The following is a 25,346-nucleotide window of genomic DNA, read 5'->3' as shown; positions in this document are numbered from 1 at the left end:
GGGGATATTATGTGTTCGGCACGGACTAGAAGGGTCGAGATGGCCTGTTTCTGTGCTGTAATTGTTATATGGTTATATGGTTACTGTAGGGAGTATACTGAGTGGCTGCCTCTCAGCCCGATTCAGTAACGCAAATGTACAAGAAGAAGGAGACAGCAGAAACTGTTGGGCATTGCCTTCATTTCTCCACCATCAAAGGGATCTACAGGAAATGCTGCTGGACAAAAAGTGCTGGAGAAACTCAGCGGGTCAGGCAGTATCTATGGAGAGAAGGAATAGGTGACGTTTCGGGTCGAGACCCTTCTTCAGATGCCGCCTCATCTTTGTCAGCTTGCTTCTACCATTGGAAAGTGTTATCACCAGGTTCGAGACAGCTTCTTCCCATCAACCACACCACGGAGTTTGTTTATGTTCGTCCTGTCATCTGCGTGGGTTTTCTGCGAGATCTTCGGTTTCCCCTCACACTCCAAAGATATACAGGTTTGCAGGCTACTTGGTATAAATGTAAATTGTCCCTTGTGTGTGTGTAGGATGGTGTTAGTGTGCGGGGATCGCTGGTCAGTGCAGACTTGGTGTGCCAAAGGGTCTGTTTCCACGCTGTATCTCTAAACTAAACTAAGCCCTACCCCAGCAATGGACTAGATTGGATTTTTTTATACATTACACTAGAGCAGTGGTTCCCAACCTTTTTTTGGCCATGCCCCACCTAATCACCTCTAAAATCCTGATCCCCCCCCCCCACCCCCATGTGGTGATATATAATTCTTATCATTTAAAAAGTGAACTCCGTTTCAGCTGAAGAAGCTTAAAACGCCAATACCTTGGTTTAAACAAGCTTCAAAAGAACATGGCATCCATGAAAAAGAAAAATGAAATAAACAAAAGGCAGTTAAAGTTCTGAGCAAGAAATTACTAAAAAATTGTAAAAAAAAAATAAAAAAACATTAGGTGGTATTAAAATAATAATAATGATAAATATGATAATAAAAGTATTCACAGGTAATAAAGAGAGAAAAATAAAAATCAAAAATTTGGACCCAGACCTCCTCAGTCGCGCTCAATTGCCCCCTTAAAAATCAAATTGCCCCCCTGTGGGGCGTACGCCCACGTTGGGAACCACTGCACTAGATACTTTGGTTTGCACTAATATTGCCTGGTCACCCAACATAACTGATAATTGATCGGACTATTCTTTATTGTATATTGATTTATCTTGTTGTTAGAGTCATAGCGTGTGATACAGTGTGGAAACAGGACTTCGGTCCAACATGTCCCAGTTACACTAGTCCCACTTGCCTGCGCTTGGTCCATATCCCTCCAAACCTCTCCTATCCATGTACCTGTCTAATTGTTTCTTAAACGATGGGATAGTCCCAACCTCAACTATCTCCTCTGGCAGCTTGTTCCATGCACCCAGCACTGTGTGAAAAAGTTACCCCTCAGATTTCTATTAAATCTTTTCCCCTTCACCTTGAACCCATGTCCTCTGGTCCTCGATTCCCCTACTCTGGGTAAAAGACTCTGTGCATCTACCCGATCTATTCCTCTCATGATTTTGTTCACCTCCCCTCATCCTCCTGCCCCCCATGGAATAGATCCCAGCCTACTTAACCTCTCCTTTAGCTCCCTAAAGTTGTGACCACTGCCCAGTCCATCACCGGCTCTGACCTCCCCACCATTGAAGGGATCGATCGCAGTCGCTGCCTCAAAAAGGCTGCCAACATCATCAAAGACCCACACCATCCTGGCCACACACTCATCTCTCCGTTGCCTTCGGGATGAAGGTACATGAGCCTGAAACCTGGAACATCCAGGTTCAGGAATAGCTACTTCCCCACAGCCATCAGGCTGTTAAATACAACATCAAACAAGCTCTGAACAACAACAAGTCTATTATTTATTACTACACTATATCTGTTTATTTATTGTGTATATATGGTCTATAGACACAATGAACTTGTATCTTCCATTTTGTATTATGTTTACATATTGTGTTGTGCTGCAGCAAGCAGGAATTTCATTGTCCTATCTGGGCCACATGACAATAAAACCCTCTTGATCTGACTCTCTCTAGTCCTGGCAACATCCTCGTAAATCTTTCCTGAGCCCTTTTAAGCTTGACAATATCTTTCCTATAACATGGTGCCCAGAACTGAACACAATATTCTAAATGCGGTCCCACCAATGTGTTATACAACTGCAACATGACACCCCAACCTCTATACTCAATACTCTGACTGATGAAGGCCAAAGTGCCAAAAGCCTTTTTGGCCACCTTATCTACCTTCAAGGAACCATGCATCTGTACTCCTAGATCCCTCTGCTCTACAACACTACCCAGACACCTACCATTCACTGTAGGTCCTGCCCTTGTTCGACGTCCCAAAATGCAACACCTCACACTTCTCTGTATTAAACTCCAGCAACCATTTCTCCATTGTATTAATATGCCTGAAAAGCTGCAGTAAATAAGAATTTCATCATTCCATTCCAAGTACACAAGACTATTAAACACTTTAAAATCTCTTGACTTGATTTAAAGCCAGAATGTGTACTTTAAAGGCACCACACTTCTTTAAGGTGGATGCATGTAGGCAATCCTGAAACACATTTACACCTGGCAGCTATGGGAGATATACCTGTATGAGAGAATAGGCTCCGTGATATTTGGAATTCAGCTACTGGGCTTGGCAGAGAAGATGCAAAGGCGTAACATTTCATGTTCTATTTTAAGTTGCCAAGTTGGCAAATGGGACTGGCACAATATGCCAACATGACAGCATTGACAAGGTGGGCCAACGGGCCTGTTTCTGTACAGCTCTGGGACTGCATTTTAATAGCCACTTCAAGAGTTCCTTGAGACTTCACAAATATAAGGTTCAGTCACCCAACGCACAATGCATCCAAGAAAGACTGGTACTTGCCTTTCTATCTGGGCAGATGTAGCTGGATTGCCAGAGTTCCTCAAATCACCCAACCACCAACCTCTCAACAAGTTCCGAATCAGTTTCCTCACTGCCATTGGGATTCCCCATTCAGTGGCTTCCCCTTCCAGAAATCCAGGCACCACTTGGATTTTTGGGAAACACCTAGACTGCTTTGTGATTAAAAAAAGACTCAGGAAGTAATTGAGTCATAGGGTCATAGGTCATAAGGAATGGGAGTAGAATTAGGCCATTCGGCCCATCAAGTCTACTCCACCATTCAATCATGGCTGTTCAATTTCTCCCTCCTAACCCCATTCTCCTGCCTTCTCCCCATAACCTCTGACACCTGTACTAATCAATAATATATCTATCTCTGCCTTAAAAATATCCATTGACTTGGCCTCCACAGCCTTCTGTGGCAAAGAATTCCACCGATTCACCACCCTCTGACTGAAGAAATTCCTCCTCATCTCTTTCCTAAAAGAACATCCTTTAATTCTGAGGCTGTGATCTCTAGTCCTAGACTCTCCCACTAGCAGAAACATCCTCTCCACATCCACTCTATCCAAGTCTTTCACTATTCTGTAGGTTTCAAGGAGGTCCCCCCTCATTCTTCTGAACTCCAGCGAGTGAAGGGCCAGTGCCGACAAACGCTCATCATAGGTTAACCTACTCATTCCTGGGTCTCTAGTTTGGTCTGGGACTTAGGATAGGAATTGGAAGTGGGTCTGGAATGAGAATTGGTCAGTGCTCAGAGTGGGATCAGGGAACCAATAAAGTGGTGAGCTTTGTACATACAGCAGGTGTAAAAAGCAGACTGCAAGGTTCATTTATTTATATATTTATAGAATTGCCCTTCCCACAACTTATGCGGACGTGGGGCCGACGGACAAGAAGCCAAAGCAAAGAAGTGGAAGCCAAATAACCGAATGGAAACGAGGCCGAAACGCCAAATAACCGAATGGAAACGAGGCCAAAACGCCAAATAACCGAAAGGGTGGGACGCCTAAACAAACTAACTGAAAGTTCGTGATGGACGCTGGGGTCTGGACCAATCGCTGACAGGTCCCGCCCCCCGGCAACGTCATGTCCGTCATTGGACGTTTCTGTTGAGCGGCAGACGGTCCGTTGGCCTGTAGGCGATGCCGCCTTTCGGGTAGGTGGAGTTTCGGCAGAATGGCCGTTCGGTGAGTTTGCTTTTAGGCAAAGCAGCCTTTCGGTTACTTTGCATTTAGGTGTCCCGCCCTTTTGGTTAGTTGGCGTTTCAGCCTCGTTCCCGTTCGGCTATTTGGCTTCCACTTCTTTGCTTCGGCTTCTCATCATTCGGCGCCACGTCCGGGTACCGTTCCCACGAGGTGATTCGCGATGTTTTCCAGCTGTGTCCTTATTCGGAGAGGGGATGGTGTAGAGATACTCTGCACCAGAAACAGGTCAGGTAGGCCTGAATATGAACATTTGGTGAAGAGAGAGAGAGTGGCTATAAAACGGAAACTAATAAATAACATATGGGTGGGGTGGGGATGGGTGGGCAGGAAGATGCAAAGCACATCAAAGGAATGCATTTTGGTCATCACACCTAGATAAAAGCACCATAGTGAACACCATTTGATGGCTAATTAGTTAGAGAGAGCTCTAGGGGCTAGTGGAATCAAGGGATATGGGGAGAAGGCAGGCACGGGTTATTGATTGGGCACAATCAGCCATGATCGCATTGAATGGCGGTACTGGCTCGAAGGGCCGAATGGCCTCCTCCTGCACCTATTTTCTATGTTTCTATGAGTATGCACACGATCAGATATATGCAAAGGGAGATGCAGAGTTGATAACTACCTCAGCTAGCTGGCAGAGACTGGCGTAAGATGATTCGATGTCATGCTGGCTACGTTCAATGCTTGTCCTGCTGAAGTCCTCATCAGGCAACGTGTGTGATGTGTACTGTATCTCCGTCGTGCCACGACGCATTGAACGGCTCCGTCTCGGCTTGCTGACCCTCTGCAATGGGCTGCCCTTGGTGGCAACTTCACTCTCCGCCTGGTGAACAGCAGAGAGAGCGAGTGAGAGAGTGAGAGAGAGAGAGAGAGAGAGAGAGATAGAATGTGAAGAGAGAGAGAGAGAGACATAGAGAGAGAGACAGAGAGAGGGAGAGAGAGAGAGAGAGAGAGAGAGAGGGAGAGGGGGACGGGGAAAGAAAGAGCGGGAGAAAGAAAGAGCAGGAGAGGGAAATGGCGAGGCAGGGAGAGGATGAGAAGGAGGAGTGGGCCAGAGTAGGAGAAGAACATGGAAGAAAGGGAGAGAAGCCGGTGTTGGAGATGGAGATTTGAGGTCAGAGAGAGAGAGGGGCAGGGGTCAGAGAGGGGTAGGGGTCAGAGAGAGAGGGGCAGGGGTCAGAGAGAGGCGGCAGGGGTCAGAGAGAGGGGGGCAGGGGTCAGAGAGGGGTAGGGTGGTTTAGAGAGAGAGAGGGGCAGGGGTCAGAGAGAGGGGGGCAGGGATAGAGAGAGAGGGGCAGGGGTCAGAGAGAGGGGGCAGGGATAGAGAGAGAGGGGCAGGGGTAGAGAGAGGGGGGCAGGGGTCAGAGAGAGGGGGCAGGGATAGAGAGAGAGAGGGGCAGGGGTAGAGAGAGGAGGGGGGCAGGGGTCATCTGACTTTTTTCTAAGAGAGGGGGCAGGGGTCAGAGAGAGGGGGCAGGGGGTCAGAGAGGGGGAGAAGGGGCAGGGGTCAGAGAGGGGCAGGGGGTAGAGAGAGAGGGGGCAGGGGTCAGAGAGGGGGGGGCAGGGGTAGAGAGAGAGGGGCAGGGGTCAGAGAGAGGCGGCAGGGGTCAGAGCGGGAGAGGGGCAGGGGTCAGAGGTCAGGGAAGGGGCAGGGGTCAGAGCAGGGCAGGGTTCAGAGAAGGAGAGGGGCTGGAGTCAGAGAGGAAAAGGGGCTGGGTCAGAGATGGAGAAGCATGGGGGTTAGAGCGGGAGAGGGGAGGGTCACAAAGGGTGAGGTGAGAGAGGTGGAGAGGACCAGCAGTCAGCGATCGAGACAAAGGCAGGTCAGGTATGGAGAGGGATGGGGGTCGGAATGGAGTGGAGCAGGTATGTTGGAGAATTACAGCACAATGATTCAGGATCATGAAAGGGAGGATTAGGTATAAATTAAAGAGGATATTGTTGGGAATGGAAACCGGTAACAAGGAATGATGGAGAGAGAAACAGCAGAGTGGAATGGTGAGGGTTAGGCTTTGGGGATGAGGAAGGCCAGAGACAGGGGAATGAAGTGAGGTGACTCGTGAAGTACAGGTATTGTAGGAAACGGGTGTCAGTAGAAAATAAAGGAAGAGGGATTTTGGAGCTGTGGAACTGGTCTCACCTCCTCGTGCTTGTTCAGTGGCTGAATGCTGTCTTTGGCAGTCCTGTTCTGCTGCTTATTGACATTAGTGGGGGCCAAGGTGTCGACTGCTGCAAACATTCAAAAATACAGTAGTGTTTCGTTCACTGAAACCAATAAATAATGTGTTTACCATGATTTTACAGCAGATCTGTCTGGCACCCCATGCAATGAATATTTCTCCTGATCTTACGGCAAAGATGGACATGAAGACTATGGAACTTGGCACCGTTAATGGAGATGGCTTGAGGACAGTCGGTATTGTGGTCAAGAAGGTACTGGACAACCCACAATGAATCGAGGTAGATAAATCAACTGGCCTGATCAGATATATGTCCAAGGCCACTGGGAAGCTGAAGATCTGGCTGAGATTTATGAACCACTGTTAGACTTGGGTGAGGGGCTGGAAGGCTGGAGGATGGCTAATGTTGAGCCTCTGTTTAGGGGTGGGAGATTGCAACCTTCACGTGGTCCACCCTGTTTCAACAAATGCAATCAAACTGGCGCGCACAAACAGAAGATCAAACAGAACAAGTTGTCCTACAACTTTAGGCTGTGCACGCCATACGCAAGAAGAAGCAGAAGCCTCTGTTTAAACAAAAAAAAAAACAGGGGCACTATGTTACCTGTAACATAGACTGGATAGACTCGGCTTGTACTCGCTAGAATTTAGAAGATTGAGGGGGGATCTTATCGAAACTTACAAAATTCTTAAGGGGGTTGGACTGGCTAGATGCAGGAAGATTGTTCCCGATGTTGGGGAAGACCAGAACAAGGGGTCACAGTTTAAGGATAAGGGCGAAGTCTTTGAGGACCGAGATGAGAAAAAAAAATTTCACACAGAGAGTGGTGAATCTCTGGAACTCTCTGCCACAGAAAGTAGTTGCCAGTTCATTGGATATATTTAAGAGGGAGCTAGATGTGGCCCTTGTGGCTAAAGGGATCAGGGGGTATGGAGAGAAGGCAGGTACAGGATACGGAGTTGGATGATCAGCCATGATCATGCTGAAGGGCGATGCAGGCTCGAAGGGCCGAATGGCCTACTCCTGTACCTAATTTCTATGTTTCTATGTAACCTGAGATAGGAAAATTACTGGAGGGGATTCTGAGAGTTAAGATTGTCATGCATTTGAAATCTAGAGGCACGGTTTTATGCATGAGAGATAGTGTCTCATCTTGGTTTGATTGAGTTTTTTGAAGGAGAATTCAAGAAGGTGTATGAGGGCACCTGGATTACTGTGTTCAGCTTTGGTCAGTCTGCCATGGGAAAAAAACGCCACTAAGCTAGAAAGAATGCAGAGTAGATTTACAAGGATGTTGCCAGGACTTGAGGGCATGAGCTACAGGGAGAGGTTGGACAGGCTAGCATGTTATTCCTTAGAGAGCAGGAGGCTGAGGGGTGATCTTATAGAGATGTATAATATCATGAGGGGAATAGACAGGTCGAATGTACACAGAGTCTTTTTCCAAGGATAGGCGATTTAAGAACTAGACGACTTAAGGGCTTGTCCCACTTAGGCAATATTTTAGGCGACTACAGGTGACTAGGCTGCCGCCACATGGTCGCCTGGGTGTCGACTGTATGGTCGTGAGTCGTCTCCTCAGTCGCCAAAGAGTCGTAGCGTCTTTCTGATCGCCGCTGGATTTTCAACATGTTCAAACATTTTTGGCGACAGTGGTTTGACGCCAATGAGTGTAGCTTGACTTCTCCTGACGTAGGTGCTGTCGTAGTTGTTGCCGGGTGCTGACTTCGGTGAATTCCATTGGCGACTACCTACATCAACCGGCGACAGGTACCGGCGACTGAATTGTCTTTTATTATCTAAACGGTGGCCGATTGGGAAAGGGGGAGATGCAGCGAGACCTGGGTGTCATGGTACACCAGTCATTGAAGGTAGGCATGCAGGTGCAGCAGGCAGTAAAGAAAGCGAATGGTATGTTGGCTTTCATAGCAAGAGGATTTGAGTATAGGAGCAGGGAGGTTCTACTGCAGTTGTACAGGGTCTTGGTGAGACCACACCTGGAGTATTGCGTGCAGTTTTGGTCTCCAAATCTGAGGAAGGACATTATTGCCATAGAGGGAGTGCAGAGAAGGTTCACCAGACTGATTCCTGGGATGTCAGGACTGTCTTATGAAGAAAGACTGGATAGACTTGGTTTGTACTCTCTAGAATTTGGGAGATTGAGAGGGGATCTTATAGAGACTTACAGGATTCTTGGGGGGGTTGGACAGGCTAGATGCAGGGAGATTGTTCCCGATGTTGGGGAAGTCCAGGACAAGGGGTCACAGCTTAAGGATAAGGGGGAAATCCTTTGGAGCCGAGATGAGGAGATCTTTTTTCACACAGAGAGTGGTGAATCTCTGGAACTCTCTGCCACAGAAGGTAGTTGAGGCCAGTTCATTGGCTATGTTTAAGAGGGAGTTAGATGTGGCCCTTGTGGCCAAGGGGATCAGAGGGTATGGAGAGAAGGCAGGTACGGGATACTGAGTTGGATGATCAGCCATGATCATATTGAATGGCGGTGCAGGCTCGAAGGGCCGAATGGCCTACTCCTGCACCTAATTTCTATGTTTCTATGTCTTCAGTTGTCGCCTGTGTGGTCGTAGGTTGTCGTAGGTGGACGTCCTAATGGGTCGCCCATTGTCAGTAGCTTGATATCGACTAGGTGGTAGTTTGTTGTAGACATTGTTGCAGACAACAGGGGTGGGCGGGATCCAGTCGCCAGTTTTTCAGCTACCTGCTATGACTATGACAGCCGCCTAAAAAATGGCCTAAGTGGGAGGCTTAAAGTAGATGGGGGCAAGTTTGATGGGACTCTGAAGGCAGTTCTTTCATACGGAGTGTGGTAGGTGTTTGGAACAAGCTGTCAGAGGATGTAGTTGAGGCCTGTACAGTAACAATATTTAAAAGTCGAATGGATGGGGCATGTTTGAGGGATCATGGGCCAAACGCTGGCAGATGGGATTATCTCAGACGGCATCTTTGTCAGCATGAATGTGTCGGGCTGAAGGGCCTGTTTCCATGCTGTATGACTGACTAATAAAGAACGTGTCCCTGATATGGAACTCCCAACAGCTAACACAGATGTCTGTGCCTTTCACCAACTTTAATCCAAATATATCACATGCATCTCCTCTGTAACCGTGTAGTTCTTACTTTGAGAATGATTTTTCTTTGTGATCTCCGATCGCTCCCCTTCATCGGATGAGCAGCTCTCGGACACTTCTTTCTCTGGGGTCTCAGCCTGCAAAAAAGACACGCGTTTCTCACCAGTTCCCCGGCCCTCTGCATCTTAACAATCTGTTCCGATTCGGCTGAAAGCCCAAGCAGAAACCATGCCCACGGGGTGGCACGTGGCACGGCGGTAAAGTTGCTGCCTTACAGGAGACCCGGCTTCCACCCCGACTACGGGTCCTGTCCGTATGTAGTTCGTACAAAACTTACAAAATTCTTAAGGGGTTGGACAGGCTAGATGCAAGAAGATTGTTCCCGATGTTGAGGAAGTCCAGAACAAGGGGTGACAGTTTAAGGATAAGGGGGAAGTCTTTTAGGACCGAGATGAGAACATTTTTTTTTCACACAGAGAGTGGTGAATCTGTGGAATTCTGCCGCAGAAGGTAGTTGAGGCCACAGTTCATTGGCTATATTTAAGAGGGAGTTAGATGTGGCCCTTGTGGCTAGAGGGATCAGGGGGTATGGAGAGAAGGCAGGTACAGGATATTGAGTTGGATGATCAGCCATGATCATATTGAATTGCGGTGCAGGCTAGAAGGGCCGAATGGCCTACTCCTGCACCTATTTTCTATGTTTCTATGTACCTTCTCCCTGTGACCTGTGTGGATTTTCTCCAAGATCTTTGATTCCCTCCCACACTCCAAAGACGTACAGGTTGGTAGGTTAACTGGCTTGGTGCATGTGTAAATTGTCCCTAGTGTGTGTAGGATAGTGTTAATGTGCGGGGATCGCTGGTCGGCACGGACTCCGTGGGCCGAAGGGCCTGTTTCCACACAGTATCTCTAAACACAACTAAACTCAATCATTTGTTATTCCTCTCGTGCTTTCTCCAGCTGCAGAGCAGGACTATTCGACAAATGCGTCGTGTGGTCCGGATATCCAGTGTCCTCCAGTTTGTCAGAGGGAGGTGTTCTCTGAGCAGGATGGAGATGTTCTTATAATTCACCATTCTTTTAATTTCCAAGTGGAGATTTCCACTTGACATGTTCAATCTGACATTCATCCACATGAAGCAACAGTACCCTTAGTACTGGGGACTCTGGAGTCAACTGAGACCCCACAACTCACTTCATGGGCAGCTGGATGAGCTGATGTGCGCATTATCCATCCTATCAAATTTGTGGGGTTCTACGAATGGTGAGATTCCAGAAAGGTCACCGTGGATTAATACAAAGAGCAGTATTATTTGAGAAAACAGGAGCAAGAATAGGAAGCTGCAAACCAGTTCATTAGGAGCAAAGAGGTTCTTCTGCAGTTGTACAGGGCCCTAGTGAGGCCACACCTGGAGTATTGTGTGCAGTTTTGGTCCCCTAATTTGAGGAAGGACATTCTTGCTATCGAGGGAGTGCAGCGTAGGTTTACCAGGTCAATTCCCTGGGTTGGCGGGTCTGTCGTATGCTGAGAGAATATAGCGGCTGGGCTTGTACACTCTGGAATTTAGAAAGATGAGAGGGGATCTTATTGAAACATATACGATTATTAAGGGTTTGGACACGCTAGAGGCAGGAAACATGTTCCCGATGTTAGGGGAGTCCAGATCCAGGGGTCACTGTTTAAGAATAAGGGGTAAGCCATTTAGAACATTAGAGAGGAGGAAACACAGAGAGTTGTGAGTCTGTGGACTTCTCTGCCTCAGAGGGCGGTGGAGGCCAATTCTCTGGATGCTTTCAAGAGAGAGTTAGATAGAGCTCGTAAAGATAGCGGAGTCAAGGGATATGGGGAGAAGGCAGGAACGGGGTACTGATTGTGGATGATCAGCCATGATCACAGTGAATGGCGGTGCTGGCTCAAGGGGCCGAATGGCCTACTCCTGCACCTATTGTCTATTGACATCAATTGATAGGAAAATATTTCTTATCAAAGCCTGGTGACAGATCATTTAATGTAATGATTGGGCAGAGTCAAGAAGGAGAAGTAAGGAATCAGTGAAAGCTGCAATCAGGGGTTTCAAAAGCCATTTGTTAAAGTATTAATATTAATAAAAGTTGAAGGTTGAAGATAATATGGATGAGGCCAAATAGATAAAGGATTGGTTGCAAGTAGGGTAGGAAGAATCAGGTCATTATCATGGAGACACAAGGAACATGCAGATGCTGATTTACAAAAAGAGATACAAAGTGTTGGAGTACTTCTGCGGGTCAGACAGCATCTCTGGAGAACATGACAAGGTGGCGTTTCGGTTCGGGACCCTTCTTCACACCGATTGTGGTGGGGGAGGGGGGAGGGAGCGAGCTGGAAGAGTCATTGGAGTAGGACAAAGCTTGGCAAGTGAGAGGTGGATACAGGTGAGGGGGGTTGGGGAAGACAGAGCAATCTCCATCATCAAGACCCTTACCACCCATCGCATGACTTTTTCACCATAAGAGGTAAATCTGGGAAGAGGTACAGGAGCATTAGCTGCAAAACCAGCAGGATGCTCCTCAGCTTCTTCCCACAGGCTATAAGACTGTTAAATGAACTTTCCCCCCTGCCAAGTATCGCGCACAAACCCCCCACACTGCAGCAGAGCCACTGTTGTGCCGCTGCCGGTCGGAACGGCTGTTGAATGTTTATTAGAGGGTTAAATTTGTTCATGACATGTATTTTTTAATTTTAATTCCTATTTATTTTGTAATGGAGATTTGAATGGACATGATTGAGCAACGCCATTTTTGTTTCTGGGTATGCATACTCAGGAAATGACAATAAAGATTTACTACAATTACAATTACAGTGGGACAAAGACCGGAGATAAAAAGACAAAAAGTGTGAGGTAACAATGGAAGAGGTATATAAATTGTGAAGCCAGAGGAAGGAATATGTGGAAAGGGTGGGGGGGGGGGAGAAGGGGAGAAATGGGTGTAAATCCAGGTGAGGCACATACATAGGGTGGGGGGGGGGGGATGGGGGGGGGGGTGTTAGGACCTAAAATGATTTCAATGTTACTATCAGGTTATAAACTAATTAAGCAAAATATGAGGTTCTGTTCCTGCTCTGGAGACGAAGGGAGTCGATGACAGAAAGGTCAGTTTGAGAACGGGACGGGGAGTCAAAATGGTGAGAATATTCACCAGAGATGCTGCCTGACCCGCTGAGTTACTCCAGCATTTTGTAGGGACTGTCCCACTGTTGCGATTTTTTTTGGCGACTGCCAGCATCATTGACTGACGCATCAGGTCACCGAAAAATGATGCAGGGTGATGCGGAGTGAAGACGTATTGACGCCTCAAGTGTCGCAACATTTTTTTGTTACCGCTGGATTTTGAAATGTTCAAAATCTTTCGGTGACCCTGATATGCCAGTCAATGACGCCGGCAGTCGCTGAAAAGAATCATCGTGGGGCAGGCCCTTGTGTGTTTTTCTTCCAGTATTTTCAGATTCTCCTCTGTTGTTGCTGCTCTCAATTTATTACAAAACCATAAGAAAGATGAAGATGAGCAGTCCATTCTGGCCCACAGTCCTACTCCACTCTTCAACATGTTCATGCGTGATCACACTCAAAACTATTTTCATGCCTATTCCAATTGGGGAAGACAGTGGGACAAAGGCCGGAGATGAAAAGACAAAAAGTGTGAGGTAACAATAGAAGAGGTATATAAATTGTGAAGCCAGAGGATGGAATATGTGGAAAGGATGGGGGGGGGGATGAAGGGGAGAAATGGGTGTGAATCCAGGTGAGGCACAGGGAAGCCTATTCCAATCCAAAATGATTTTGATGATGAGAAATCTCTCGATCTCCACTTTAAATGCAATCAGTGATGCATCTTAGCGCACTGGAGTAGAGGACTTAAAGGATTCACCACCCTCTGAGTGAAATCATCTAATTTCAGGCCTAAATGTACTAATTTCTCCAATTGGAACATATAGAATTTAAGTGTAGACACAAAAAGCTGGAGCAACTCAGCGAGTCAGACAGAATCACTGGAGAAAAGGAATAGATCACATTCAGAAGTGATAGGAGCCATCCCAGTTGTGGAGACATTGGTATCGTTGTCTTGTTGTAGGACACTTCTTCTACTTCTTCTTCCTTTGTGTGGCGTGCACAGCCTAAAGTTGTTGGACAACTTGTTAAGTTGATAGGAGCCATCCGGCCCATCAAGGCTACGCTGCCATTTAATCATGGTTGATCTATTCCTCCATCTTAGCCCCTGACCCCTGTACAAATCAAGAATCTATCTGCCTTAAAAATATCAATTGACGGCCTCCACAGCATTATGCGGCAAAGAATTACACAGATTCACCACCTTCAGACTGAAAGAATTCCTCCTCATCTCCTTCTTAAATGAACGTCCTTTAATTCTGAGGCTGTGACCTCTATTCCCGCTTCTTCGACCCGTCACGACCCGAAACATCGCCTATTCCTTTTATCCAGAGATGCTGTCTGACCCGCTGAGTTGCTCTAGCTTTTTGTGCCTATCTTCGGTTTAAACCAGCATCTGCAGTTCCTCCCTACACGTAGAATTTAAGCGAGTACCTGACACACTGTCAGAGGAACTTGCTCCAGTGCCGCTGTCGCCTGGTCACCGAGTCTCGTCACTTCGCTGGAATACGCTTCCATCTCCTCTGTGAGGTGCATGTGGCGCTGCAGGAGTGCTTCAGCACTGGCCTCATCCTTCCCACAGTCCGCAGTCTGCAGAAGAGGCTGTTTCTCCAGCAGCCAGGAATGGGCCTCATTGATATCTGCAAAATACTAAGAACAGAAATATCTGGTCACGTTCAGATGCAACAAATCCTTGCGTTTACACCTCACCCATCATAGCCAACAATTCTCACAGCCTTCACAGTTACATGCTGGGTGCAATGTTCCAAAATCAATAATGCTAATCAATAGTACTAAGCCAACAATGCACTGCTGAGAAGAATATTGCCCAAGTCTCTGGGTAGAAATTCCATCTCACACTGAAAGGCCTCACAGGATTTTTCAAATTAATCTGCAAGGCTAGGCCTGACTTGATTTACCATATAATTTGCAAGAGGGCACGTCTGACAATACCAGCATAAATCAGTATTGCTCTGAAGTGCTGAAGCACAATTTGAACCTATTTTATTCAGAGGCTCAACTGAGACACTGAACCAAGCGTGCTTGTGATAAAAAGAAAATTTGTGATTGCTAGGAGATAAAGAATAATACACAGTTGCACAGTGATGCAGCAGGATGAGCTGGTGCCTCACAGCATCAGACACTCAGGTTCAATCCTGACTGTGGATGCTGTCTGTGTGGAGTTTGCACGTTTGCCCTGTAACTATATATCTTTCCTCCACGTGCTCTGGGTTTTCTTCCACATCCCAAGGACGTGTGTGTTAGTAGCTTAATTGGCCTCTGTAAATAGCCTCTCATGTGTAGGATGCGAATGCAGGATAAATTGGATCTAGTCTACATGTGATCCATGGTCGGCATGGACTCAGAGGACTGAAGGGTCTGTTCCCATGCTGTATAAACTAAAACTAAGCTAAATTGCCCCGAGCATGTAGGGAGTGGTTGCGAAAGTGGAATAACATTGAACGAGTATGAATGGATGATCGAGGGTTGGCAGGGACTCGGTGGGCCGAAGGGCCTGTTTCCATGTTGTATCTCCAAATTGAAAATTGACAGGAGGCAGAATAAGCAGTGAGAAATCAGCCTCTTACTCTAATGGGACGAGACTGTACCATGAGGAAGTTCTGCTTGTCGTATCAGAGTGTGATGTTTCCAATCCGATCCTATGGAAGCAGTTGTGTTCATGGTGAGAATAAACACCTCCCAAGAGGATTGACTTCCAAGTGCAGATTCCCTGCTGAGTTGCTGGGTGAGTGCCCCAATTACTGTATATCATTATTAAACTTTAATTCAGACGCAAGGTTCAGACAAGGGACAACATTACATAACATACATATAAAAGCTTAGTAAATTACTTCTGAGCATCACAGATTACATACAAAAACACAACACAGGATTTAAAATCCAGAATAAAAAGAATGATCAGTGTCCTACAACGAGACAACGATACCAATATCTCCACAACTGGGATTGGCAGCTTGTGGTGCTAAATCATGTTTGATAAGACCACGATAATTACATTTTCAGTCATTAATCCTGCAAATGGATTTATACATAAGATTTCTGTTAGCTTCCAAAGTACTCTCCTGCAGCCACAAACATTAGCAAGTCAGAAGAAGGGGTTCGACCCAAAACGTTACCTATTTCCTTCTATGGAGATGCTGCCTCACCCGCTGAGTTTTTCCAGCATTTTTGTCTACCTTCGATTTTCCAGCATCTGCAGTTCCTTCTTAAACATTAGCAAGTTGTTTGCTAATTGGAAGTACAGGTGCACAACCTTTTATCCGAAGTTCCAAATAACGAAAAGCTCTGAATAGCGGACATTTTTTCGGTCCTTGAAAAAAGGCGCTTGAAGACGTTCACCGAGTGCGGCCCGCAGAGGTGACAGCGGAACCTCCGGTCGGTCCTCGAAGAAAGGGGAACTAAATCCCCATTCATAAAATAGAAGTTGAGGGTATATTGCGCTGGAGGGTTAATAATTGACAATCTGCTGCTGCCTGCCCGTTGAGTTAAAAAAGTTCCCACGGTAGACTCACGATGCACAGTGTATCGTGAGTCTTGCTCCCTTCAGTTTCACCCCATCTACACCCCTCTGCTTCCCGGCCATGTGTGTGACCACTTCCCTCCCCTCTCCAGCTCCCCGCCCATTGCACCGGCGCGGGGGCTTTGCACTGTCTTCACGTCGGAGCCAGTGCCAGTCACCGGAGACGTCAGGACCAACGGGACACCGGCCCCCAGGCCCACTGCAAGCACGGAGATCCCAGAGACCCACAGCCAGCAGCAGCCCAGCCCCGCTCCAACTACAGAGGAACACGCTCCCCGTAGGGACAGAAGCTGATGGTGTGCAAAGTACGTCTTGGTCTTGGGGTTGCGGATGAGGGGGCGCAGCTCGGGCTGTGATGTCTCCGGCCACCCCCCTGTACAGGAGCTGAGACTGGGAACTGTGGGGTTGTTTGCAGTTGCAGAGGGAGGGGGCTAGGGCGGTACAGTTCCCAGTCTCAGCTCCATTCCAGGGGGGTGACCGGAGACGTCAGGACCAACGGGACACGGACTGCAAGCACGGAGATCCCCAGAGACTCACAGCCAGCAGCAACTCTAGCCCAGCCCCGCTCCAACTCCAGAGGAACCCGGGTTGCGGATGAGGGGGCGCAGCTCGGGCTGTGGGCGAACTGCCACTTGCCGCTGTAGCGGCGCATCGGGGAGAGGGTTCTTGGTGGTCCTGACGTCTCCGGCCACCCCCCTGGACAGGAGCTGAGAGACGTCAGGATCACCAGAAGCCGCTCCCCGATGGGCCACTACAGCGACAAGTGGCAGTTCGCCCACAGCCTGAGCTGTGCCCCCTCATCGGGACATTGACCCCCAGGCCCACTGCAAGCACGGAGATCCCAGAGACTCACAGCCAGCAACAACTCTAGCCCAGCCCCGCTCCAACTCCAGAGGAACCCGGGTTGCGGATGAGGGGCCGCAGCTCGGGCTGTGGGCGAACTACCACTTGTCGCCGTAGCGGCCCATCGGGGAGCGGATTCCTCTGGAGTTGGAGGGACAGGGAGACACAGCGGCTTTTGAGAATGGTGGGCAATCACTTCCAAAGTTCTGCCCACACAGTCAGTACACCTCTCCCACACTTGTCTCCCGCACTAAGATCATCTCGCAGAGAATGATCCCAGCCTAACCCTCCCTATTCTCTCCTATTCTGCAAGAAAAAACTACATTGAAGACTCAAACTCGCGATTGAGTAACTGCCGGGATCGAGGCGCAAACTCGCGACCTTGCGGATATGAGCCGAGCACTCTACCACTGAGCCAGCCGTTAAAATCTACGCTAAAAATCTTCCATTCCGAAAGCCGAAAAATTCTGAATTACGAAAAGTGTCTGGTCCCGCGGCTTTCGGATAAAAGGTTGTGCACCTGTATTCCTATGGTTGTTAGAGGAGTGGCTACAACAGATGGAACACACTTCAACATGCACCATGTCGAATGCCAAGACCAAGTCTATCTCTTCCCTGTCTTGGTCAGTGGCTCTCTTCCTCGAGGTAATCACAGAATCTAATACTATCTACAGATGAATAGCCAACTGGCAGACATTTTGACAGATGCAAAAATATTCAGCTCCCTTTAGAAAAGCATGAAAAAATCTCTTCAGAAACATTAAGACTGTGGTGAGTTAAGGGCCTGTCCCAGTTGGCCGTCATTTGTGCGTCACGCAGATAGCGCGCAAATATTTTGTGCATCACAAAATCCTGCGACGCCGCACGCAACCACGTGTCGCTGCCTATGTCACCATGCACCATGCGCGCGGATCAAGTGCGTGTCACCACGTGCGCGTCGTGCATCGTGACGCGGAAATGATGTCGCGTAAATTACGCGCAAATGATGGCCAAGTGGGACAAGATTGCAGCAGGATCTGGATCAATTAGCCAGGTGGGCAGAGGAATGGTTGAGGGTTGCATGGTTCCTTGAAGGTCGTGTCGCAGGTATATCAGGTGGTCAAAATGTATTTTGGCACTTTGGCCTTCATCACTCAGAGTATTGAGTATAGAAGTTGGGAGGTCATGTTGCAGTTGTATAAGACGTTGGTGAGACCACATTTAGAATATTGTGTTCAGTTCTGGGCACCATGTTATAGGAAAGATGTCAAACTGAAAAGAGTACAGAGATCCCCATCCTGGATCAGTCCAATCAGGGTTGTGTCGTCCGCAAACTTGAGAAGCTTGACAGAGGAGTCAGTGGAGGCGCAGTCATTGGTATGGCGCGAGTAGAGGAGAGGGGAGAGTACGCATCTTGCGGTGCTCCTATGCTGAGCGTTTGTGGATCCGAGATATGCTTTCCCGTCTCACATGCTGCTTCCTGTCTGTCAGAAAGCTGGTGATCCACCGACAGAGGGGTTCAGGCACAGTCAACTCAGAAAGTTTGGTGCATAGTAGCTCTGGCACAATGGTGTTGAATGCAGAGCTAAAATCAACAAACAAAATCCTCGCATAGGTCCCCTGGCAGTCAAGGTGCTGAAGGATGAAGTGCAAGCCCAGATTGACTACGTCATCCACAGATCTATTGGCCCAATATGCAAACTGCAGAGGGTCCAGTTGAGGGATTGTGATATTTTTCAGCTTGGCCAGCACAAGCCTTTCAACGGTCTCCATGACTGCAGAGGTCAGTGCGACAAGCTTGTAGTCATTAAGACCAGTAATCCTTACCTTTTTGGGTACAGGGACAATAGTGGAGACTTTGAAGCAGGCAGGGACAGTACATCTTTGCAGGGACTGGTTAAAAATGAGTAATTGGGTGTGAAGTGTTGGTTGGGGTGGGAAAGGGTCCACTCTTTTCATACTGGAGGCCTTAAGTAGGTGTGAGGTGGTGAATGGGAAGGAGAGGGTGCAGGGTCAATTATTTGCAGACTGGGGTCTGGCTGTGTTGGTTGGGGAGGGGGTACCAGGGTTACGTTTCTGATTTTCAAACCTGCAGTAAAACTCATTGAGGTCGTTGGTCAGCTGACGATTGTCCAAAGAGCGGGGGGCTTTCCTCTTACAGCTGGTGATTTCTTGCATGCCATTCCAAACTGAAGAAGAATCACTAGCTGAGAACTTGCTCCTTAACTTCTCAGAGTACCTTTCCTTGGCAACTCCGATTCCTCATCTCAGCTCTTTATCGATCAGTCTATCTTTTAACTCTTTAACGATTAGGCTATCGGCTTGACGCATATTTGCCCCCCTCTCCCCCCCCCCGATCTTGAAATGGAAATGGTTCATCTGTATATAATGATCCCATTAAAATGTATATTTATGTCACAAACTATGGAATTCATATTTTTCAGTATTGTTATCAAGGAAAAGAAAGCAGTTACAATTGTTTGATATTATTTGATATTGTTTAAAATTATTCATATGGAGGAGAAAATATAATAGCTCTAAAACCTACCTTAATTTTGCAATCTCACTAAAGATAATCCCCCTTTCCCTCTTCCCTCCCCCATCTCTCTCTCTCTCCCCTCCCTTCCCCTCTCCCTCTCCCCCTCCCACATCTCCCCTCTTTCTGGCAGGGGGGATGAAGATGAAGGTGGCGTGGGGCCAGTGGGGTGGCGTGGGCCCAGCGGGGGTGCCCAGCGGGGTGGTGGGCCCAGCGGGGGTGGCGTGGGCCCAGCGGGGGTGGCGTGGGCCCAGCGGGGGTGGCGTGGGCCCAGCGGGGGTGGCGTGGGCCCAGCGGGGGTGGCGTGGGCCAGCGGGGTTGGCATGGGCCCGGTAGGGGTGGCGTGGGCCCAGCGGGGGTGGTGTGCGCCCAGCGGGGATGGTGTGCGCCCAGCGGGGGTGGCATGGGTCCAACGGGGGTGGCATGGGAACAACGGGGGTGGCGTGGGCCCAGCGGGGGTGGAGCAGCGGTGGCGTGGGCCCAGCGGGGGTGGTGTGGGCCCAGCGTGGGCCCAGCGGGGGTGGCGTGGGCCCAGCCAGGAAATTTGTTTCCAGCGGGGGTAGCGTGGGCCAGCGGAATTTTTTTTTTTAACGTTTTTTTTTTTTCCCCTGGGATTTTTTCTTACTCTGGGGAAAAAAGGGGGGGTGCGGTCGCACCCAACGCACTCCCCCTTCAGACGGCCATGCAAAGTTGTGGTGATCTGAACATATTTAGCCAAAAAGACCTACTTTGCTTGCAACCGGCTTCGATAACTACCCTACTGCAGATATTAAGCTTACAGGTCTATAGTTCCAAGGTTTTTCTAATCAGCCATTCTTAAATAGAGACACAGAATTAGCAAACCCTGCTATTAGTCATCCAGCACCCCCACGTGTCTAACAATGATTCCCATATCCCAGCTAGGAATGCTTTGACTTTTCTTCAACAGGCTTCCCACAGTGTCCTTGGATATACCTGATCAGCCTGTGGAGATTCATCCCACTTCATCTCCTTTGTAAAGCTACATCCTGCTATTCTGAGGCCTCTGGTCCTAAAACTCACTGGCCTGGAAATTCATCAAAGACGATAAATCCTTTAAACCATCTACCTTATGCTGTTTATCCAATCCAACATTTCACATACTTCCTCCATAGCTACATTACCAATGGCATTCCCACTCTTTTGGGAGAATCTTGGCAAATTGTTCATTAGGAACCTTATTCGTTGGGAACCCTCTCTCTCCCCTCCACCTCCACTTGTAAGTTATCGTTTTGGTTCCTTGCTATTTCCTTTGTTGTCCTCTACACAGGACCCATCCACTCCATCAGGCTGTTGTCTCACCTGCTTTATCGCCAGGGCAGCCTGGAGTCGTGCGTTTCGGTTCGACAGCTCGTCCATTAAATGTTGCCATTGTTTCTGAAGAGTCGTCACCCATTTCCTCACTTCCCTCTTGCTGTTCAGATTTTCTTTGCATAACTCTTGGCCCTTTCTCACCATTGAGAAACAGATAGACTGGTGGGAGTTGCACTCTGCCTCCAACGCCTAGTGAAGGAAATACAGCAACACCAGGTCAACAACGTCATGGTTACAGTTGCACCTCGATCACACTCCCTCCGCACACTGGCAAACTAACATGCCAGGAATGAGTGGGTTAACCTATGATGAGCTTTTGACTCGCTGGAGTTTAGAAGGATGAGGTAACACCTCATTGAAACGTTCCAAATAGTGAAAGGCTTGGATAGAGTGGATGTGTAGAGGATGTGTCCACTAGTGGGAGAGTCTAGGACTAGAGGTCACAGCCTCAGAATTGAAGGACGGTCTTTTAGGAAGGAGATGAGGAGAAATTTTTTTTAGTCAGAGGGTGGTGAATGTGGAATTCTTTGCCACAGAAGGCTGTGGAGGCCGGCTCTCTGGATACTTTCAAGAGAGAGCGAGATAAGGCTCTTAAAGGTAGTGGAGTCAGGGGATATGGGGAGAAGGCAGGAACGGTGTACTGATTGGGGATGATCAGCCATGATCATATTGAATGGTGGTACTGGCTCGAAGGGCCGAATGGCCTACTCCTGCACCTATTGTCTATTATCTATTGTCTATATTGTCTCGTTCTTTTCTTTTGGTGGTTTAAGTCTGTTGTTAAACGTATGTTTTACTGTATCTTTAGTTTTGTATTAAGTGAGGGGTGGGGGGAACTTTTTAAAAAAAATTTCCTCAACGGAGATGCAACTTTTCCGTATTGTATTTCCGTCCGCACTGCGGCCTAACATCATGGAGCTGTCGGTCCCTTGGTTAAGGATCTACTTCGGGAGCTCCAACAGCAGGAGCTTCGACCGCCCTGACTGCGGATGGTTTGACTGCCCCGACCGCGGGAGAAAAGGCAAGAAGATAATACGTTATTGCCTTCAATCATAGTGCGCTGTTTATGTTAATTTTGATGTAGTTGTGGATCTTGCTGGTATGACTGTATGGCAAATCAAATTCCTTGTATGTTCTTACATACTTGGCTAATAAATTAATTACAATTACAATGAAGGGCACGAGCTACTCTAACATATCCACCAAGTCCATACTGGGAGTGTAGTATCCAAACCTACTGCACATGGAGGAGATGTTGATACAAGATCACATCTACAGTATCAGATTTACTTCACAGACTGATTTTAGTGTGACATTAATCTCGCATTCAGGACGTTGGTGAAGCCACATTTAGAATATTGTGTTCAGTTCTGGGCACCATCTTATAGGAAAGATGTTGTCGAGCTGGAAAGTGTACAGAAAAGATTTACGAGGATGTTGCCAGGACTCGAGGGTCTGAGCTATAGGGAGAGGTTGAGTAGACTGGGACTCTATTCCTTGGAGCATAGGCGGATGAGGATCTTGTAGCGGTGTATAAAATCATGATAGGAATGGATCGGGTAGGACATAGGTTCAAGGTGAAGGGGAAAAGGTTTAATAGGAATCTGAGAGGTAACTTTTACACACAAAGGGTGGTGGGTGTATGGAACAAGCTGCCAGTGGAGGTAGTTGAGGCAGGGACTATCGCAATGTTTAAGAAACAGTTAGACAGGTAAATGGATAGGACAGGTTTGGAGGGATATGGACCAAATGCAAGCAGGTGGGACTGGTGTATCTGGGACATGTTGGCCAGTGTGGGCGAGTTGGGCCGAAGGGCCTGTTTCCACACTGCGTCACTCTGTGACTAAGGACATTAACATTCCATCTATTAAATGTACTCCGCACAGTGGAGTGCGATTAACAACACTGTCACACGCCGCACATTCTGAGATTCGTGTACGTCAACCATCGCAATGTGACGTTTGGTAGCCGCATCTCTCGCTGGCCATGGGACGGGCGCCAGTGATCACCTTGTGCTTTTGTATTGACACTGCAATCTGGGTGATGTCTCGCCCCAAGGCAGCCGTCCGCACCAGCTGCCACCTCTCGTAGATCCACGACTCCTCCTCCTCACTGTCTCGGAAAAATTCATACAGGATCTGCTGCTGCTGCAGTTTGCAATGTCTGCATTTGCAAAAGAAATGAAATTGATAATAATAATAATAATAATGTAATAATAATAATATATTTTATTGTCATTGTACATAAGCGCAACGAGATTTGGTATGTAGCTTCCAACCGATGACATAACATAAATAAATAATAACATTTGGATTTAGATATCCCGAGAACATGGATTGTAAAAAGAACAGTAAAATAGTCAAAACAGTTCAAAGACTAAAGTGCAGATGTGTCTGTGCGACGTGACCATCCGAGGGAGACAGTCCAGGGGGGATGGGGGGCACTCAGCAGGGCCGGTTCAGAGCCACCCGCTATAGCTCTGGGAATAAAGCTGTTCCTGAGTCTGGAGGTTCGGGCGTAGAAGGCCTTGTAACGTCTGCCGGAGGGAAGTAGTTAGTTACAAGGGATGTCAATAAGACTGAGGCCCCTGCCTCCACGAAAGGTTGTAAGGTGAGAGGTGATATCTGTGGGAACAGGTCTCGGCTACTCTAAATTCCAGGAGCTTTAGTTTAGAGATAAGGGCCTGTCCGACTTTCCTGAGTTACTCATGAATTCTCCCGAATTTTGAAACTCGCAGAATGTTCGTAACGAGTCCGTAGGAGTTCGTGGATATATTGTAGCGGCTCGTTATGCCAGCCATAGGTACTCGGGGTATCAGGTAAGTCGGGACTTTTTTCCAGACCGATGAAAAATGTCCACGAGTAAAAAAATAGCCCCGAGTACCAACGGCTGGCAGAACGAGCCGCTACGATATATCTACAGACTCCTACGGGTTTGAATCAAGGGGAAAACTCTGGAGAATTTGTGAATAACTCGGGAAAGTGGGAGAGGCCCTATACAGCGTGGAAACAGGCCCTTCGGCCCACCGGGTCCGCGCCGACCATCGATCCCCGCACACTAACACTATCCGATACCCACCAGGCACAATTTTTACATTTACATCTTGCCAATTAACCTACAAACATGTACGTCTTTGGAGTGTGGGAGGAAACCGAGGATCTCGGAGAAAACCCACGCAGGTCACAGGGAGAACGTACACACTCCGTACAGACAGCACCCATAGTCGGGATCGAACCTGGATCTCTGGCGTTGCATTCGCTGCAAGGCAGCAACTCTACCACTGCGCCACCGTGCAGCACCGATGGCACTGATCGGAACTGAGGGCAGTTACTGAGTAGGACGGCACTGCAGATGCTGATTTACACCAAAGATAGACACAAAATGCTGGAGTAACACAGCGGGGACAGGCAGCATCTCTGCATAGAATGAATGGGAGATGTTTCGGGTCGAGACCCTTCTTCAGGCTGAGAGTCTGGGGATAGGGAGACACAGAGATATGGAAAGGTAAGGTAGGAAAACGAGATATCAAAGACGAAGAAGTTCAAAGAAAATATAGTATAGATCGTTGTTGGCTGGGGGAAGGTGACAACGAAGCATTCAAAGATAAAATTTACTCAGCAGGACAGCAAGACAGGTTGGAGAACTAGGATGGGGGAAGGATGGGGGGAGAGGGGAAGCAAGGGGTACTTGAAGTTAGAGAAGTCAATATTCATCTGCTTCGTTGTCACCTTCCCCCAGCTGGCATTCAACCATTCTACATTTTCCTTGAACTTTTTCCCCTTAGATGTCTCGTTTTCACACCTTACCCTTCCACAACGCCAGGTCTCCCTCTCCCCTGACTCTCAATCTGAAGGTTCTCGACCCACTCATTCTATCCAGAGATGCTGCCTGTCCCGTTGAGTTAGTGTAGCAATGTGTGTCTATCTTCGGCAGTTACTAAGTACTGGATATCTGTGGCTTACAGAAACAATGGATTCCCTTCACTCTAAATCCGTATGTGGGACCAAATATCAGTGAACACCGATCACCGCAGGTCCTGATAATCGTGGCTCATGAAGGCCACACATCTCAGCAGCTACTGCAGCAGACACTGCACAGGTATCTGCTGTGAGTCTCAGTCACATCGGGTACTGGTAACATTGATCGCTGTGACTGTGTGTGGAGAAAATATGGATGCCAATAACAAGTCCTGGCCACCATGAGCTCAGGTCGAGTGGAAGCTAGTAACTTTACTGACTACTAGTCCATTGCCATTTGTCATCTATATCAATGACTTGGATGAGAATGTACAAGGCATGATTTGTGACTTTGCCAATGACACTAATTTAGTTGGTATCATAAACAGTGAAGATGGTCATCAAGAAATACCTCTGGATCATGATCAGCTGGGCAAATGGACCCAGGAATTGTCAATGGAGTTTAATTCAGAGATGTGTGAGATGTTGCATTTTGGGGAGTTACACCAGGGCAAGACCTTCGCAGTGAATGGACGCAGCGGTAGAGTTGCTGCCTTACAGCGATTGAAGCGCCAGAGACCCAGGTTCAATCCCGATAGCAGGTGCTGTCT

The 25,346-nt window shown here is 47.9% G+C and overlaps 1 protein-coding gene across 1 annotated transcript in view; it reads right to left on the bottom strand.

Annotated features, from left to right (window-relative positions):
- The window catches only part of sptbn5 (spectrin, beta, non-erythrocytic 5), a 217,314-nt gene that overhangs the window by 145,285 nt on the left and 46,683 nt on the right, over positions 1 to 25,346 (bottom strand). The window contains exons 9-14 of the mRNA XM_055641059.1: positions 22,789 to 22,942; positions 20,768 to 20,968; positions 13,983 to 14,198; positions 9,452 to 9,539; positions 6,276 to 6,364; positions 4,758 to 4,958 (exon numbers count right to left, since the gene is read on the bottom strand). Of these exons, the coding sequence (XP_055497034.1) occupies positions 4,758 to 4,958; positions 6,276 to 6,364; positions 9,452 to 9,539; positions 13,983 to 14,198; positions 20,768 to 20,968; positions 22,789 to 22,942 (949 nt within the window). The remainder of the gene's footprint in view (positions 1 to 4,757; positions 4,959 to 6,275; positions 6,365 to 9,451; positions 9,540 to 13,982; positions 14,199 to 20,767; positions 20,969 to 22,788; positions 22,943 to 25,346) is intronic.

This window comes from Leucoraja erinacea, chromosome 9 (assembly GCF_028641065.1).
Source record: "Leucoraja erinacea ecotype New England chromosome 9, Leri_hhj_1, whole genome shotgun sequence".
NCBI lineage: Eukaryota > Metazoa > Chordata > Chondrichthyes > Rajiformes > Rajidae > Leucoraja > Leucoraja erinaceus.
This window is presented reverse-complemented; position numbering and strand designations above follow the sequence as displayed.